The sequence below is a fragment of the Triticum dicoccoides genome, chromosome 3B, assembly GCF_002162155.2.
Source record: "Triticum dicoccoides isolate Atlit2015 ecotype Zavitan chromosome 3B, WEW_v2.0, whole genome shotgun sequence".
NCBI classification, from domain to species: domain Eukaryota; kingdom Viridiplantae; phylum Streptophyta; class Magnoliopsida; order Poales; family Poaceae; genus Triticum; species Triticum dicoccoides.
The window spans coordinates 663517925-663531851 of record NC_041385.1 but is presented as its reverse complement, the minus strand read 5'-3'; the positions used below and the strand labels follow the sequence as shown (position 1 = coordinate 663531851).

Genomic DNA, 13927 nt, shown 5'->3' with positions numbered 1-13927 from the left:
AACTCCCTATTCACCGCAAAAAAGAAAAAAAGACGTGCAAACTTATAATTGCAGTCCTGTATGAACATCTTTTCTCCCATTCTCTTCTTCTTTTGAATATGTGTCTTCTCCCATTCTCTGTTTATCTGTGTGATTGGACTTTGCGCAAGTGGTGATCCGTTGATGGACCAAAAATGCTAAACGTACCGATTGCTTTTATAGGAAGATATGGACATACCCTTCTTCCCTCACTAATCTGTCCCCTTGATTTTCATGGTGGGGCCGCCTCATCTAATCACCAATTGAAACAACCGCACCTCAGCCTTATCTGTAAAGATCGTGTATCATCTTAAAATTTATGAAGTCACCGTGCTTCGTCGTCGATGAAAACATCTCCTTCCATCACAGTTCCTCTAACCATCCAACCAACATCCAACCAAAGGTTGGTTCGCTAAAACATCCGTAGTTGAAGCAAAGCTCTGGATGGATTATCTGCAGGGCCGCACCCCGATCCGGCGTCCATCTGAAGTCTAAACCGCGACAGGGAACCGGCCATATAACTCGGGCCAGTTGAGGCGTACAGGCGCATAAATGGGCACGGGCTCGCTTGGCAGGCACGACTCGAGCACCACTAATCAGGCGAAAATGCGTCGTATGGCCAGTTTTAATGAGGCACAGAGATAAGTCAATGAACCATATATAGCTGGTGCACTGCACCCGCGGCATGTGACGGCCTTTACGCCCCGCCAGAATCTTTTAATTCGAGATTTATGCGCGAGCGAACTGGGAGAAACAAAAGGAAGAGGTGGCGTGATATGCACACCGACGTCAGGGCTGCACCTGTACGGGAAATGCAGAGAAGAATTGGCCACCAGTATTTTTTTAAGAATTTATGTTTTTTTAGAACTTCGGCTTCAAGGAAACGAATTGGCCACCAATAAGAGCATCTACACCCGGGCGTCCCAAACCCGCCTCGTATACCCGGGCGAGCCGCCCGGTCACTGCCGGGTTGCAAAATTTTGATCCAGACGAACGCCTCAAACGGCCCAGGCTGACCGGCACCCCTCATATCCAGCCCAAATATGGGGCGGATATGGCGCGCCTGGGCGTGACTGGGCATGCCCGCTACGTCAGACCCGACCCACCTGGCCCACCAGACCCCACACATATTCCTCTCCATTCGCTCGCCGGACCAAACCCTAGCCACTTCACTGCACTCCCTTCCACCATCCAAACTCGTCTCCGACATGGCGGGCAATGGATCCGAGTCCTTCACCTTCAGATCCATCGACTCCGAGCTCATCCCTCGCGGCCCCCGAGGAGGAGATGGTCGTCCGACTTGTGCTCCATCGCGCTCGGAAGGAGGCCCGTGCACGACAGTGCTCGGGCTCCTTCCGTCGGGAATCCATTACGTCCGCCCAAATGGCGCATGGATCCGACGCTAGGCCAGCCGTAGCTGCCTCGCCGAAGGCGGGGCGGTCCGTCTGGCGTCCGAACGCGGTGGCGGACACAGAACCCTCTCCTTTAGCGCGTTGAGCATTGGGACGCACCATGGGCCTCGTCCGACAAGAACATGGCACGTCGGGCAGGCACCGAGTCACATTCTTCGGCTCCCAGTATGGCGTATCAGTCCGAACGCCGCAACCGCATCGTGGTGGACGTCGACGGCTTGTCCTAGGACGGATCCGTCATCGATTTGACGTCCACCGGCACCTTTCGCATTTCGGGCTCCGACGAGAAAGAGTAGGGCATGAGAGATGGCGACGCCTTGAGTCTCGTGAGCCGGCTCGTGTCCAGCCCTATTCTACCTTGCCGACGATCGGACAAAAACTCCGAGGACGCGCAGCAGGCCGCCTGACATGGCGACGGCGGAGCCAGACGGCGGGGAGCGAAACTGGATGAAGCTCCGCTCGAAGATTGTTGTGTTGCATCAAATAATATGTTTTTAAGTTTTTTAATTTAAGATATCCGGATGTGAAATGCATTTTTTAAAACGTGATTGGTCGCTGTCTGCGGAAGCGTCCAGACAAGTAAATTGGCTACAGTCTACGAGAAGAGACATTCGGTGGTTTGGACGTGTGGACGATCACGTGCTCTGTGCTTTACGATTCGCGCAACGAACAGTCTGGGCTAGGCCTGTACTGGGGCCGGATGGCTATGGGCTAAAGTGGGCCGGTTTCAGTTTTTTTTCCAGCCAGGAGAAGAGTATATCGAAGAATTTGGAATTCGGAAAAGAAAGGAGAGGCGAGGGGGTGGAGCAGTCTGGGAGAGAAAGTAGTGGCCTGCGCGTGCACGCACGCGCGACGAGGGAGGGAGGCGATGGAGGGCGCCCCGAGGGCAAACACGCGGCGCCGGCGGCTGGTCGAGAGGGGATCAGATCGCCTGGCCTTCATCACCGGCCAGACGCGCGACCTCCCCCCCGACCCCGACCCCTACCCAGGTAACCACCGCCGCAGGGGTCCGATTTCTAGCTTTGGGGTATATCCAGATCGCCTACCTGTTGCCTTGACGCCAGATTGATTGGGCTAGATTGTAACTGTGTTTAGGAATTGACCACGGAATTCAGTTTCGGTGGATTTTTCCCGGTTTATGCGTTGTAGGGCTATTCGATTAGTTGTTGGATTTAGAATCTCTGGTGCCAGGTACAAGTCATGGATTGCAGGTTTCCTACCGCGGAATCTTAGGTTTCTAGATCACGCGTCATGAGAATTTCTTAATTTGGAGAGTGTTGGAAGCGGAGATTATGTTGGATGCATAGCCTTGTTCTTCTTCAGATTTTTTCCCTGCCTGATAGGACGCTAATTTGTGTTGGTACATGGCCAAACCATTCGTCAGGGGCTTCTACCTGAAGTACTGATGGGTCTTTCAGGGAATAGACTTGCAAAATTCACCTTAAGCCATCTCATGAGAACCTTCTCCCCAGACCAGGAAGTATTGTGCATCGTTGCATCAGCTCATTGAGCACGTCTCTATGACTCTTCTTAGAAGAGTTGCGATTAAGAGATTCCTCTATGTTGCAGCGTAATCAAATAATCATTAATCAGTTATCAAACTGCCCTTTCCTATGTTTTGCTTGTTTTATGAGCAACTCTTTGGGTCTTCCTGTCTTACATCTATCACAATGTCGTCTTCGACCCACTAGATTGCTTTCTGGTCCATAATTCTCCCTGTCTGTCCCTTGTAGCCTCGCAATGAGCACAGGATTAATTGCTTACGGACTCCTTGCGTTTCATACCTTATTAGTTGATGCCAGTTGAACCATTTGAATGCTCTTTGCCTTGTTGCATACAAATCTGCGTAAATGTTAAAGCATACCCTATGGCTTCTTAAACACTATGTGATCAAAGTAGTTGCCATCTTGCAGATTCACCGGTTGCTGAGTCCCGTCTACAACCCAAGCATAAAAGCCACAGTAGCGAAGGTGACCTACTCCACAAATTCAACGCAAGCAGTGCAGCTTCTGAGATCCAGCCAGTATATGAGCCACCATTGCTGCGGAGCCGTGATGATGAAACCCTCAACAAGAGGACTTATGATTATGGAGCAGCAAGTGTGCAGCCTAAGAGGGACATGGAAATGAGACCCAAATCCGTGCCTCCGAGGGACATGGACACGAGACCCAGATCCGCGCCCCCAAGCCAGCCTAACCAAGCAGACTACTCATCTTGGTCTCTGGAAACTCTGAAGCAACTCGTGGATTTCACGCCGCAGGAGATCACCCAAGCCATCTCAGCCACAGAGCTCAACCGCTGCTTAGCATCCATTCTCATCGCCTTCATTGTGGTTGTTTCTAACTGGGGGCTGGACGTCGGTGGCACCATCACCAGAGTATTGGTTTGCACGAGGCCGCTCCTGTTCCTCATCATAACGAACGTAACCATCGTCATGTCATTGCTGATGGAGAACAGGGACCCCAATGCGAGGGGCAGACAGGCCGGCATCAGCCTTGGTTCTGATGGCTTAGGGCTGATGCTGGAGCTCGGGATGCTGCTACAGAAGGCGTCTGAAGCTATGCTGATGGACTTCAGCATTTGCGCTGTCATCATGATCTGTTTTCTTTGATTCTGAACACCCTGGTCATGTTTTCTTGGATTCTGAAGAGAATTTAGATAGTTCGCGGAAGCGCATGTAGAATTTCTTTTTCTTTTGTTGCTATATCGTACTCTTATGTCTATTTATCCGATCTTGTAACATCGTCTCTGGCTCGATTTTGATTTACTTCTGTACCACTTTTTCGTTTGTATATACGCTTATACAGTTCACTGGGACCAAGTTCATCCAGGCCTACTATCTTCCAGAGATATTTTACTTGCGTAATACTCCCACCGTTTTTATTTACTTGCATATTGAAATCAAACTTTGTAAAGTCTGACTAAGTTTATATAAAGAAACATTTACCATAACAAATCTATATGTTGTGAAAATACATTCAATAATGCATTTAATTGTATTGATTTTTTAATTGTATATGTTAATATTTTTGTTTATGAACTTTGTCAAAATTTACAAAGCTTGACTTTGACGAAAGCTAATACGCGAACTGAATAAAAATGGAGGAAGTACTGTTCTGTGCGTATTTATATGCTTATTATACAATTGTATTTGTTGCTGTATGGGGGATCCATCACTAATGTGTGGATTATCAGTTTATCGCCCAGAAAACATTCTAAACATTTCTTCTGAGAATTTCTTTTCTTGCTATGGTACTCTGATGTCTATTTATTCGATCTTGTAACATCCTCTGAATTTTGATTTACTTCTGTACTACTGTTTCGTGTGTATATATGCTTATACAGTTTGCTGGGACCGAGTTCCAAAAGAAATTTTTATTTACGTGTCTTTTCTGTATATATCTTTATACACTTGTACAGTTCACTGGGGCTGAGTTTGAAGCAGGTCTACTACTTTTCATTTTTGAAGCAGGTCTACTACTCTTTTGTCCAAAAATAATACATAATGGGATCACTACCGTAGTTGGAGTATTCGTTGCAGTATGGGGGGTCGATTGATCTCTGAAGTTCCACCGTGGTCTGATTTGTGGATCATCGATGTTATCACCGAGAAAATATTGTAAGCATTTCTTGTGGAAGAGCAAAAAAACAATATTGTCCATGTGATGCAGTCCACGCTCCACAGATCATCTGAATGACATGGAGACAATCGACGACGGAGGAGCCGCGGAAGCGGTGGGGTTTCTTTTGTTTTGAGGCGTGACCGCTGTACGGCGGTGCGTTGGAGACAAGAAGAATCCCTGAAAGGTTGGACACTGGCAAGTGTCGCGCACCAGTTACACACGTGCCCGATAAAACCTGCCGTTTTTGACACAGAGGAGTTCGCCGACGACGAAACACATGCCGCAGATGCGCGCGCGTCCATCACCGGCAACACATGTCATTCATCTCATGGACCGGAACACATCACTGTACAAGATTATCCAGCCCAGCCCTGACAGCATGACACAGAATCATAATCCATAGAAACAGCGACGCCTGCATCTGCATCGACACGGACTTCTTTTGCCACGTCAAACTCCATTAGTTGTTCCACCCTCATAGTGAAATCTAGCTAGTAGACACTAAACCATTTGCTGGCCGGGAACCACAGCCACCGTCCGAGCCAAGTTGTTCGTCAGAGTCTTCTTAAGGCTAAGTCTAAGTACTAGTGGTAGTAGGATATAATGTACACGTCATCATGTAACTAGGATAAGATTGTGGTAGCAGCGGCGATTTAACAAGGGAGTGGGTCGCCGTCGGTCAAGGGGTGGTGATGTCGTGGATGCTCTTGCGCTTGGAGTCGCGCGTGGCGGCGTTGGCCTGGCGGATGAAGTACTTCTGCGCGTGGCTGGCCACCTGCGTCGGCGTCCGGCTCCGCACCGCGAACCGCGAGATGTTCCTCCAGTCCCCACGCCCGTACTTCTCCAGCCCGTCAAGGAACAGCCTGCGCACACACACACGCAATCCAACAAGGAAGAAGAGTCAAGCCGGCTGCTGTTGGGTCGCTGGCAGGTCGGGCCCACGCGCCAGCTGGGGCCTGGGAGGAGCTCGCTGGCTTCTCCGCTTGAATGAACAAAGCAATGCGGAAAAGATGGCCGGAAGAATCTCGAACCACCACGAACGGCTACGTTGATTGATGACTGAACAAAAGAGAAGGGCTTTTGGGTACACGTACTTGTGCTCTTCCTCGGACCAGGGTATGCCGCGCCGGCGCTCCTCGCCGCGGGGCTTGCCGGCGGGGCGGCCGCGGCTGGCCACGGTAGCGCGGCCGTCGTCGTCGTCGTCCCAGCAGTCGGGCGTGTCCACCGCGCCGCGCTCGATGAGGTCGACGTCGGCGACGAGCGCCTGGTAGTGCTCCCAGGCCTCCTGTGGGGTGCGCCCCGGGAGCCGCGCCGCGACGCGCTCCCACCGGTCGGGCGCGTGGTCCGGGAGCATCACCAGCGCGGCCTCGAACGCCTTGTCCTCCTCCTTGGCCCACGGCCTCCTCGCCGGCGGCCCTGCCTGCTGGTAGTAGAAGTCCATGGCCTCTGGTCTCTCTGACTCTCTTCCCTGCGGCGACGACACGACACCCAGGTGCCAAGTGCGCGGCGCTGCGCCAATTAACTAGCGCGGGTCGGGGGTGGCGTTGCGTGTGCTCGTGGACGGGGTGGCTGGCTGGGCGGCGCCGTGTGGCTGTTTGGTTTGGTTCGTTGCGCGTGGGAACGGAATTCTTCTTTATAAAGATCGGCGACGGGCGCACCCGGGCTCGGCTCTGCCGGGACCGGAACGGGGGATCCGGTGGTGGGCTGGGGTTTATTTCAGCTGCGCGCGCGCGGGCGCACACGTTTTGGGCGTGCAGGCGGGCGCTCGGGTGCGGGTGGGATGGGGTGGCGTGGCGTTCGACGGGTGACGCGTGTGGGCCGCTGGACAGCGCGGCCGCGGCGGTAAAGGTGAAACGGAGGTCGGCCGGCCGGGTGCGGGGAATAGAATATGGGAAGGCGGTTATTGGTTTGCTGCTTCCGATGGATTTTCCTCGGCTCCCTCGTCGGGGTTGACGTTTCAGTTCGTTTCCGGGATTATCTGAACAGACAGAAAGATGTAAGATGTGCTAGGGTGCAATGGATGATTGGCAGCAGGAATAAGTTCGCTGTTAGGGGGTTGTACCTGTAGCGCGAATCGATAGAGATTGCTGGTATGGGTTTATTCTAGAATTGAAGATTCTCGTCTGCATCAAGATTTTTCATTTTTCGGATTTTCATAACCAGCGAACGTTTGCTGGGAGGGCATTTCAAGTCGAATGATTTTGATGGTAATTTGTGTAGTCGTGGATGACAAAAAAATCGTGGATGGCAACTTTTTTTAGCAAGCATAACAAATTTGTCTAGTTCAGTTTTTTTTGCAAGAGTTTGTCACGCTTCACAAAGGTGTTAAACATGTAGATGTTGTACAAGAGTTTGTTAGTATCTCTTATCTCCTGTAATCCTTATCTCCTGCAACAATCTTGTATCTATCTTGTATATCCGGCTTGCCAGTTGTGCCCTAGAGCGCAAGTATATAAACGACCGGAGGCCACCTTTTGGGTTGTACAGATCCAATCTTTCTTTTCTCAAGTTTTACATGGCATCAGGCCATCTTGCGTAATTGCTCGATGGGTTCTCCTTCCGCCGGCGCCATGGCCTCCTCTGCCATGACCATGCTTTCCCTGCCGGCGTTCTTCTCGGCGCCATCCACCTTCTCTGTGTCTCCTCCTTCCGCTAGCCTTATCACGGCCAAACTCACCACCTCCAACTACCTCCTCTGGAAGGCTCAAATTCTTCCTCCTCTTTGCATCGCCAATGTTACAGGCTATGTCGATGGCACCACTCCCACCCCTTGTCGGCTGCTTCCACCCGATGGCAAGGGGGAGCGAGCGGCCAACCCCGAATATGCGGTCTGGTACCGGCAGGACCAGATCGTTCTTAACTACCCGCTTGCCTCTGTCACCAATGACGTGCTCCAGCAAGTCATTCGTTTTGATACCTCTCGCGCAATCTGGGCACATCTTGAGGAGAAGTATTCTGCCCATTGCCGCGCTAGTGTCGTCCAGATCAAGCTTGACATGACCAGTTTCCGCAAGGGCAATCTCTCCATGGTGGACTACTTTGCCAAAATTCGCTCCTACGCTGATCAGCTAGCTGCTGCCGGTCGCCCCATGCGGGACGACGACATCATCACCGCCGTCATCACTGGGCTCGAGAGCGACTATGAGCCCCTCATCACCGCGGTTACGACTCGGATTGATGAGATGACCCTTGGGGAGCTCTACTCTCACGCTCCCTCCTTTGAGCGTCATGGCGAGTATCATGTTGCGCTCTTCATCTCCAAGCAGGCGGATCTTCCGTCAACTACGTTGCCCGTGACAAGTCCGGCAACAACAACAACAACCCTCACGATGGCAAAGGTAACTATCGTGGCAAGGGCTGCGGTAATCAAGGCGATCGCGGTGACTACAACAACAACTGCGGTGGCAACCGCGGTGATCGCGGCGACAATCGCCAGCAGGGTGACTACGGTGGCAACTATGGTGGTGGTGACCGCGGTGACACCCGTGTCCAATGCCAACTCTGACGTGGCCCTGGGCACTATGCTTAGGAGTGTGGCCAACGCTACAACCACGCGTTTCAGCCTCAACACTCCAAGACGACGGGACTTGCTGCTGCTTTGCCTCCTTACATCCTTGGTGACCCTTGATGTCTGCTAGAACTACGTCGGTATTTCCCCAAAGAGGAAGGGATGATGCAGTATAGCGACGGTAGGTATTTCCCTCAGTGATGAGACCAAGGTTATCGAAGCAGTAGGAGAACCTCCTCACACCACGTAAACAACACCTACACACAAATAACAAATACTCACAATCCGACGTGTTAAAGGGGTTGTCAATCCCTTTGGGGTACGATGCCTCAAGATAGGCAAATAACGTGAGTAAAAAGTGGTAGATAGGATAAATAGATCGCGGAACAAATAAATTGCAGCATGTATTTTTGTATTTTTGGTTTAATAGATCTGAAAATAAATGCAAAGAAAAAGAGATCGCAAAGATAAATATGATGAAAAGAGACCCGGGGGCCGTAGGTTTCACCAGTGGCTTCTCTCGAGAAAAATAGCAAACCTTGGGAAAACAATTACAGTTGGGCAATTGATAGAACTTCAAATAATCATGACGATATCCAGGCAATGATCATCATATAGGCATCACTTCCAAGATTAGTAGAACGACTCATGCCTGCATCTACTACTATTACTCCGCACATCGACCGCTATCCAACATGCATCTAGTGTATTAAGTTCATGAAGAAACAGAGTAATGCAATAAGAACGATGACGTGATATAGACAAGATCTATTTATGTAGACATAGACGCCATCTTGTTATCCTTAATAGCAACGATACATACGTGTCGTTTCCCCTTCTGTCACTGGGATCAAGCACCGTAAGATCGAACCCATCACAAAGCACTTTTTCCAATTGCAAGATAAATAGATCAAGTTGGCCAAACAAAACCCAAATATCGGAGAAGAAATACGAGGCTACAAGAAATCATGCATATAAGAGATCGAAGAAGACTCAATTAACTTTCATGGATAAAAACATAGATCTGATCATAAACTCAAAGTTCATCAGATCCCAACAAACACATTGCAAAAAGGCTTACATCATATGGATCTCCAAGAGACCATTGTATTGATAATCAAGAGAGAGAGAGAGAGAGAGAGAGGAAGCCATCTAGCTACTAACTACAGACCCGTAGGTCCACAAAGAACTACTCACGCATCATAGGAGAGGCACCAATGGAAGTGGTGAACCCCTCCATGACGGTGTATAGATTGGATATGGTGGTTCTGGACTCTGCGGCAGCTGGAATTTATTTTCATCGACTCCTCTAGGGTTTCTGGAATATTGTGCTATTTATAGAGTAAAGAGGCGGTTCAGGGGGCACCCGAGGTGGGCAGCACCCACCAGGGCGCGCCTGGGCCTCCTGGCGCGCCCTGGTGGGTGCTGCTCCCCTCGAGCAGCCCCCAGGTGCTTCCTGGCCCACTGGATGTCTTCTGGCCCAAAAAAAATCCTCAAGAAGTTTCACTGCGTTTGGACTCTGTTTGATATTGATTTCCTGCGATGTAAAAAACATGCAGAAAACAACAACTTTCACTGGGCATTATGTCAATAGGTTAGTACCAAAAAATGATATAAAATGACTATAAAATGATTGTAAAAACATCCAAGAATGATAATATAACAGCATGGAACAATGAAAAATTACAGATACGTTGGAGACATATCAGCATCCCCAAGCTTAATTCCTGCTCTTCCTCGAGTAGGTAAATGATAAAAACATAATTTTTGATGTGGAATGCTGCCTAACATGTTCATCACATTTCTTTTATTTATAGCATGTACATTTGGACTTTTATATGATTCCAAGCAATATTCTAGTTTTGGCATGAAGACTTTAATACTCAAGCATACCAACAAGCAACCATGTCTTTCAAAATATCAACACTAAAGCAAGTTATCCCTAGCCCATTATGCTCAATCATTGATCCATTCATGAAACACACTCGAATATTAGCTACACCCAATGCTCAAATACAATCATAGTGCCCCTTAGTTGGTGCTTTATAAGAGAAGATGGAGATTCAAATTCAAAATAAAAATTTCATAAGTAAAAGAAAGGCCCTTCGCGGAGGGAATTAGGGATTTGTAGAGGTGTCAGAGCTCAAAGCTTAAATTGAGAGATAAAAATATTTTTGAGAGGCATACTTTTCCCACCAACGAAAACAATTTAGATATCCCAACAATTTCCATGTTAGATAAATCATAGGCAGTTCCCAAACAGAAAATAAAGTTTATTCCTTTTTCCACCATTACTTTCACTTTCCATGGCTAGCCGAATCCACGGTTGCCCTGTTGGGGAACGCAGTAATTTCAAAAAGTTTCCTATGATCATGCAAGATTTATCTAGGAGATGCATAACAACGAGAGGGGAGAGTGTATCCACGTACCCTCGTGATCGAACTTCTTCGCAATCCAACCGATCCAAGTACTGAACGTACGTCACCTCCGCGTTCAGCACACGTTCATCTCGATGACGTCCCTCGTGCTCTTGATCCAGTTGAGGGCGAGGGTGAGTTCCGTCAGCACGACGGCGTGGCGACGGTGATGATGATGTTAATGACGCAGGGTTTTGCCTAAGCACTACGGCGATATGATCGAGGTGTGTAACTGTGGAGGGGGGTGACAGTGTCCTGGACTAGGGGGTACTCACCACATTGTCTCCCGACCAGGTGGATCGAGCCGAGGACCCCCATGGTGGTTCACTCACGGGCCACTTCGGGCAGCCCATGCCGCATACAAGGAGTATTCCACAAGACTTGGTGATCAAGACAAGGACTCCTCTCCACCAACATATTTGGCTAGTACTCTTGTTATCTTAGGCCTCTGGTGCATTATATAAGCCAATGCCTGGCTAGTCGATAGATCATTATGACAATCATACAAGCTAGACTTCTAGGGTTTAGCCATTACGATCTCGCGGTAGATCAACTCTTGTAATACTCATATTCATCAAGATCAATCAAGTAGGAAGTAGGGTATTACCTCCATAGAGAGGGTCCGAACCTGGGTAAACATCGTGTTCCCTGTCTCCTATTACCATCGACCTTAGATGCATAGTTCGGGACCCCCCTACCCGAGATCCGCCGGTTTTGAGACCGACATTGGTGATTTCATTGAGAGTTCCATTGTGTGATCGGTAAAGGATCAACGGCTCGTCTGCAGATTAACTGCGACGTCGACATCTTCGTCACCGGCTCGACTGGTCACCTCGGCTTGACTGAGGACTGTGCCCGGCCTACGATAGTCATGTTCGGATGAGGGCCTTCATCAACATCAACTCCGATCTCTATCATGATCATGGAGGAATTATCCTCGGAGCTCGGGGCTCAATGTCAACATTGCCGTCGGGCGACCATGCTATTTTTCCGAACAACGAACTTGTATCCACTGCCACCACCTCCTCAAGCATCGCTTTGACGATTCCTTCGGTGGAATTGTGTGGAATTAAGTCTACAACAACCATGCAAAATTTTGTCGAGTTCCGATGGAGGAATCTCCGGTAATATACGATATATCAGAGGCCTATCAAATCTGGACGGGAATCTGGACGAGTTTAGGGTGTGGTCTCCAGAGCCAAGCTCGGAGGTACTTTGGAAGATCCAACTGTTCATCTGCTGCGGAATTCCCATATCTACCACCCCTCACAATTTCAGCTTGATCTGATGGTTCAAACTCCGGGAACCTTCCGATGAGTGGACCAATTTTGTGATCTATTTTCTGTGCGAGAACAAATCCGACCCAAGTTCATCTTTTTTATGAACGGGATTTCAGACATCCTTTTTGAAGGAAGTTTTGTATGGGCTATTGTGTTTTATTCCCAATCATATCCCACTAATTTTAAAGTCTTTTCCAATATGATCTTCAATGCGCCAGTGTCAAAGCAGCCCGACAACGTTGCTCCACAGCTGCCGACCTGCGCTAGACATGTCGTCGCTTTGTTGAGCCGATCTCAACTTGTTCGGATCATCATCTCGGGAAGCCGAACAAGAGTTCGGCATCGCGAAGGATAAATCATCACCAACATCGCCACCCCATGGATTACACGGAGCGGGCACACTGGCATCGCCGCACGGTCACTTCATCAAGCCGGCATTGACCGCATCACAAGTTACGACCTGCGCCGACATGGCCGCACTGTTGCTTCTTCAAGCCAATGTCCATCACGCCGAACTGCTTCAATACCTCGGCTGACATGGCAGCTGCAACATCTCCTTACCGACCCGCTCCGTCACCTCGACTAGACCGGGGGCTTTGCCATCCCTTCTTCAACCTATTCCGGAGTTCGGCGTCGTCAACCAACCAACTTTGTCACATTAGCTGGACTGGGGGCTTTGCCTCGGCGAGCCAACCTTTACCAGCATCGCCATGCCGTCGCTTCACCGCCCATCAGGCAATGGGTGTGCAGATCGATTCCCAATTTTGGGAGTCACTTTTCTTCGGACTGCTACAACAAATAAACCAGGTGCTATTAATCCTAGCATTTTTTGCTTATTTGAGTTTAGTTTTCTCAAGGAATTATTACTCTGGTTTGTTCCATCATCTGTACGGAGGTCTATCAAATGGCGGCCACATTAACGACGGTCATGTGGTGGTTCGGTCAGTTTCCAAACATAGTTCGGCGAACGCCACATCCAGAACTCAGACCGACCTGTGAATTCAGGCTTTGCCACGCCTTTACCACATCACGCTGATGCCTTGCATCGACATTGACTTTGGCACCAAGCCACATATTTTTAAATAAATTATCTTGCATAAATTAGTTATGCGAGGATTTTTATATATTTATATTATTATTGTCGGCCTGCACTATTTTACATGTGCAGGTTTATCAATCCGTGGGAGGCGTAGGATGAAGATGGTCTCTCTCAAACAACCCTGCAACCAAATAACAAAGAGTCTCTTGTGTCTCCAACACACCCAATACAATGGGAAATTGTATAGGTGCACTAGTTCGGCGAAGAGATGGTGATACAAGTGCAATATGGATGATAGATACAGGTTTTTGTAATTTGAAAATATAAAAACAGCAAGGTAACCAATGATAAAAGTGAGCATAAACGGTATTGCAATGCTAGGAAACAAGGCCTAGGGTTCATACTTTCACTAGTGCAAGTTCTTTCAACAATAATAACATAATTGGATCATATAACTATCCCTCAACATGCAACAAAGAGTCACTCCAAAGTCACTAATAGCGGAGAACAAACGAAGAGATTATTGTAGGGTACGGAACCACCTCAAAGTTATCCTTTCTGATCGATCTATTCAAGAGTCTGTAGTAAAATAACACGAAGCTATTCTTTCTGTTCGATCTATCGTAGAGT

The 13927-nt window shown here is 48.9% G+C and overlaps 2 protein-coding genes across 2 annotated transcripts; one reads left to right on the top strand and one right to left on the bottom strand.

Annotated features, from left to right (window-relative positions):
• The first annotated feature begins 2229 nt into the window (after positions 1–2229).
• On the top strand, positions 2230–4282 carry LOC119277693. Its single transcript, XM_037558999.1, has 2 exons — positions 2230–2419; positions 3344–4282. The coding sequence occupies exons 1-2, from the start codon at positions 2299–2301 to the stop codon at positions 4039–4041; spliced, it is 819 nt and encodes a 272-aa protein (XP_037414896.1). The 5' UTR covers positions 2230–2298; the 3' UTR covers positions 4042–4282.
• Positions 4283–5324: 1042 nt separating this feature from the next.
• LOC119277692 (transcription factor DIVARICATA-like) lies at positions 5325–6723 on the bottom strand. The gene is made up of 2 exons (XM_037558998.1): positions 6148–6723; positions 5325–5916 (listed from the first exon to the last, which is right to left on the bottom strand). Exons 1-2 carry the CDS (start codon positions 6492–6494, stop codon positions 5733–5735), a joined length of 531 nt encoding a protein of 176 aa, XP_037414895.1. The 5' UTR covers positions 6495–6723; the 3' UTR covers positions 5325–5732.
• Positions 6724–13927: the final 7204 nt, after the last annotated feature.

Excerpts from the sequence above, each read along its gene's own strand:
- LOC119277693 (XM_037558999.1), top strand. The coding sequence starts at position 2,299 with ATGGAGGGCGCCCCGAGGGCAAACACGCGGCGCCGGCGGCTGGTCGAG. Across the intron at positions 2,420-3,343 it reads CGACCCCGACCCCTACCCAG|ATTCACCGGTTGCTGAGTCC; the intron begins GTAACCACCGCC and ends GCCATCTTGCAG.
- LOC119277692 (XM_037558998.1), bottom strand. The coding sequence starts at position 6,494 with ATGGACTTCTACTACCAGCAGGCAGGGCCGCCGGCGAGGAGGCCGTGG. Across the intron at positions 5,917-6,147 it reads TGGTCCGAGGAAGAGCACAA|GCTGTTCCTTGACGGGCTGG; the intron begins GTACGTGTACCC and ends GTGTGTGCGCAG.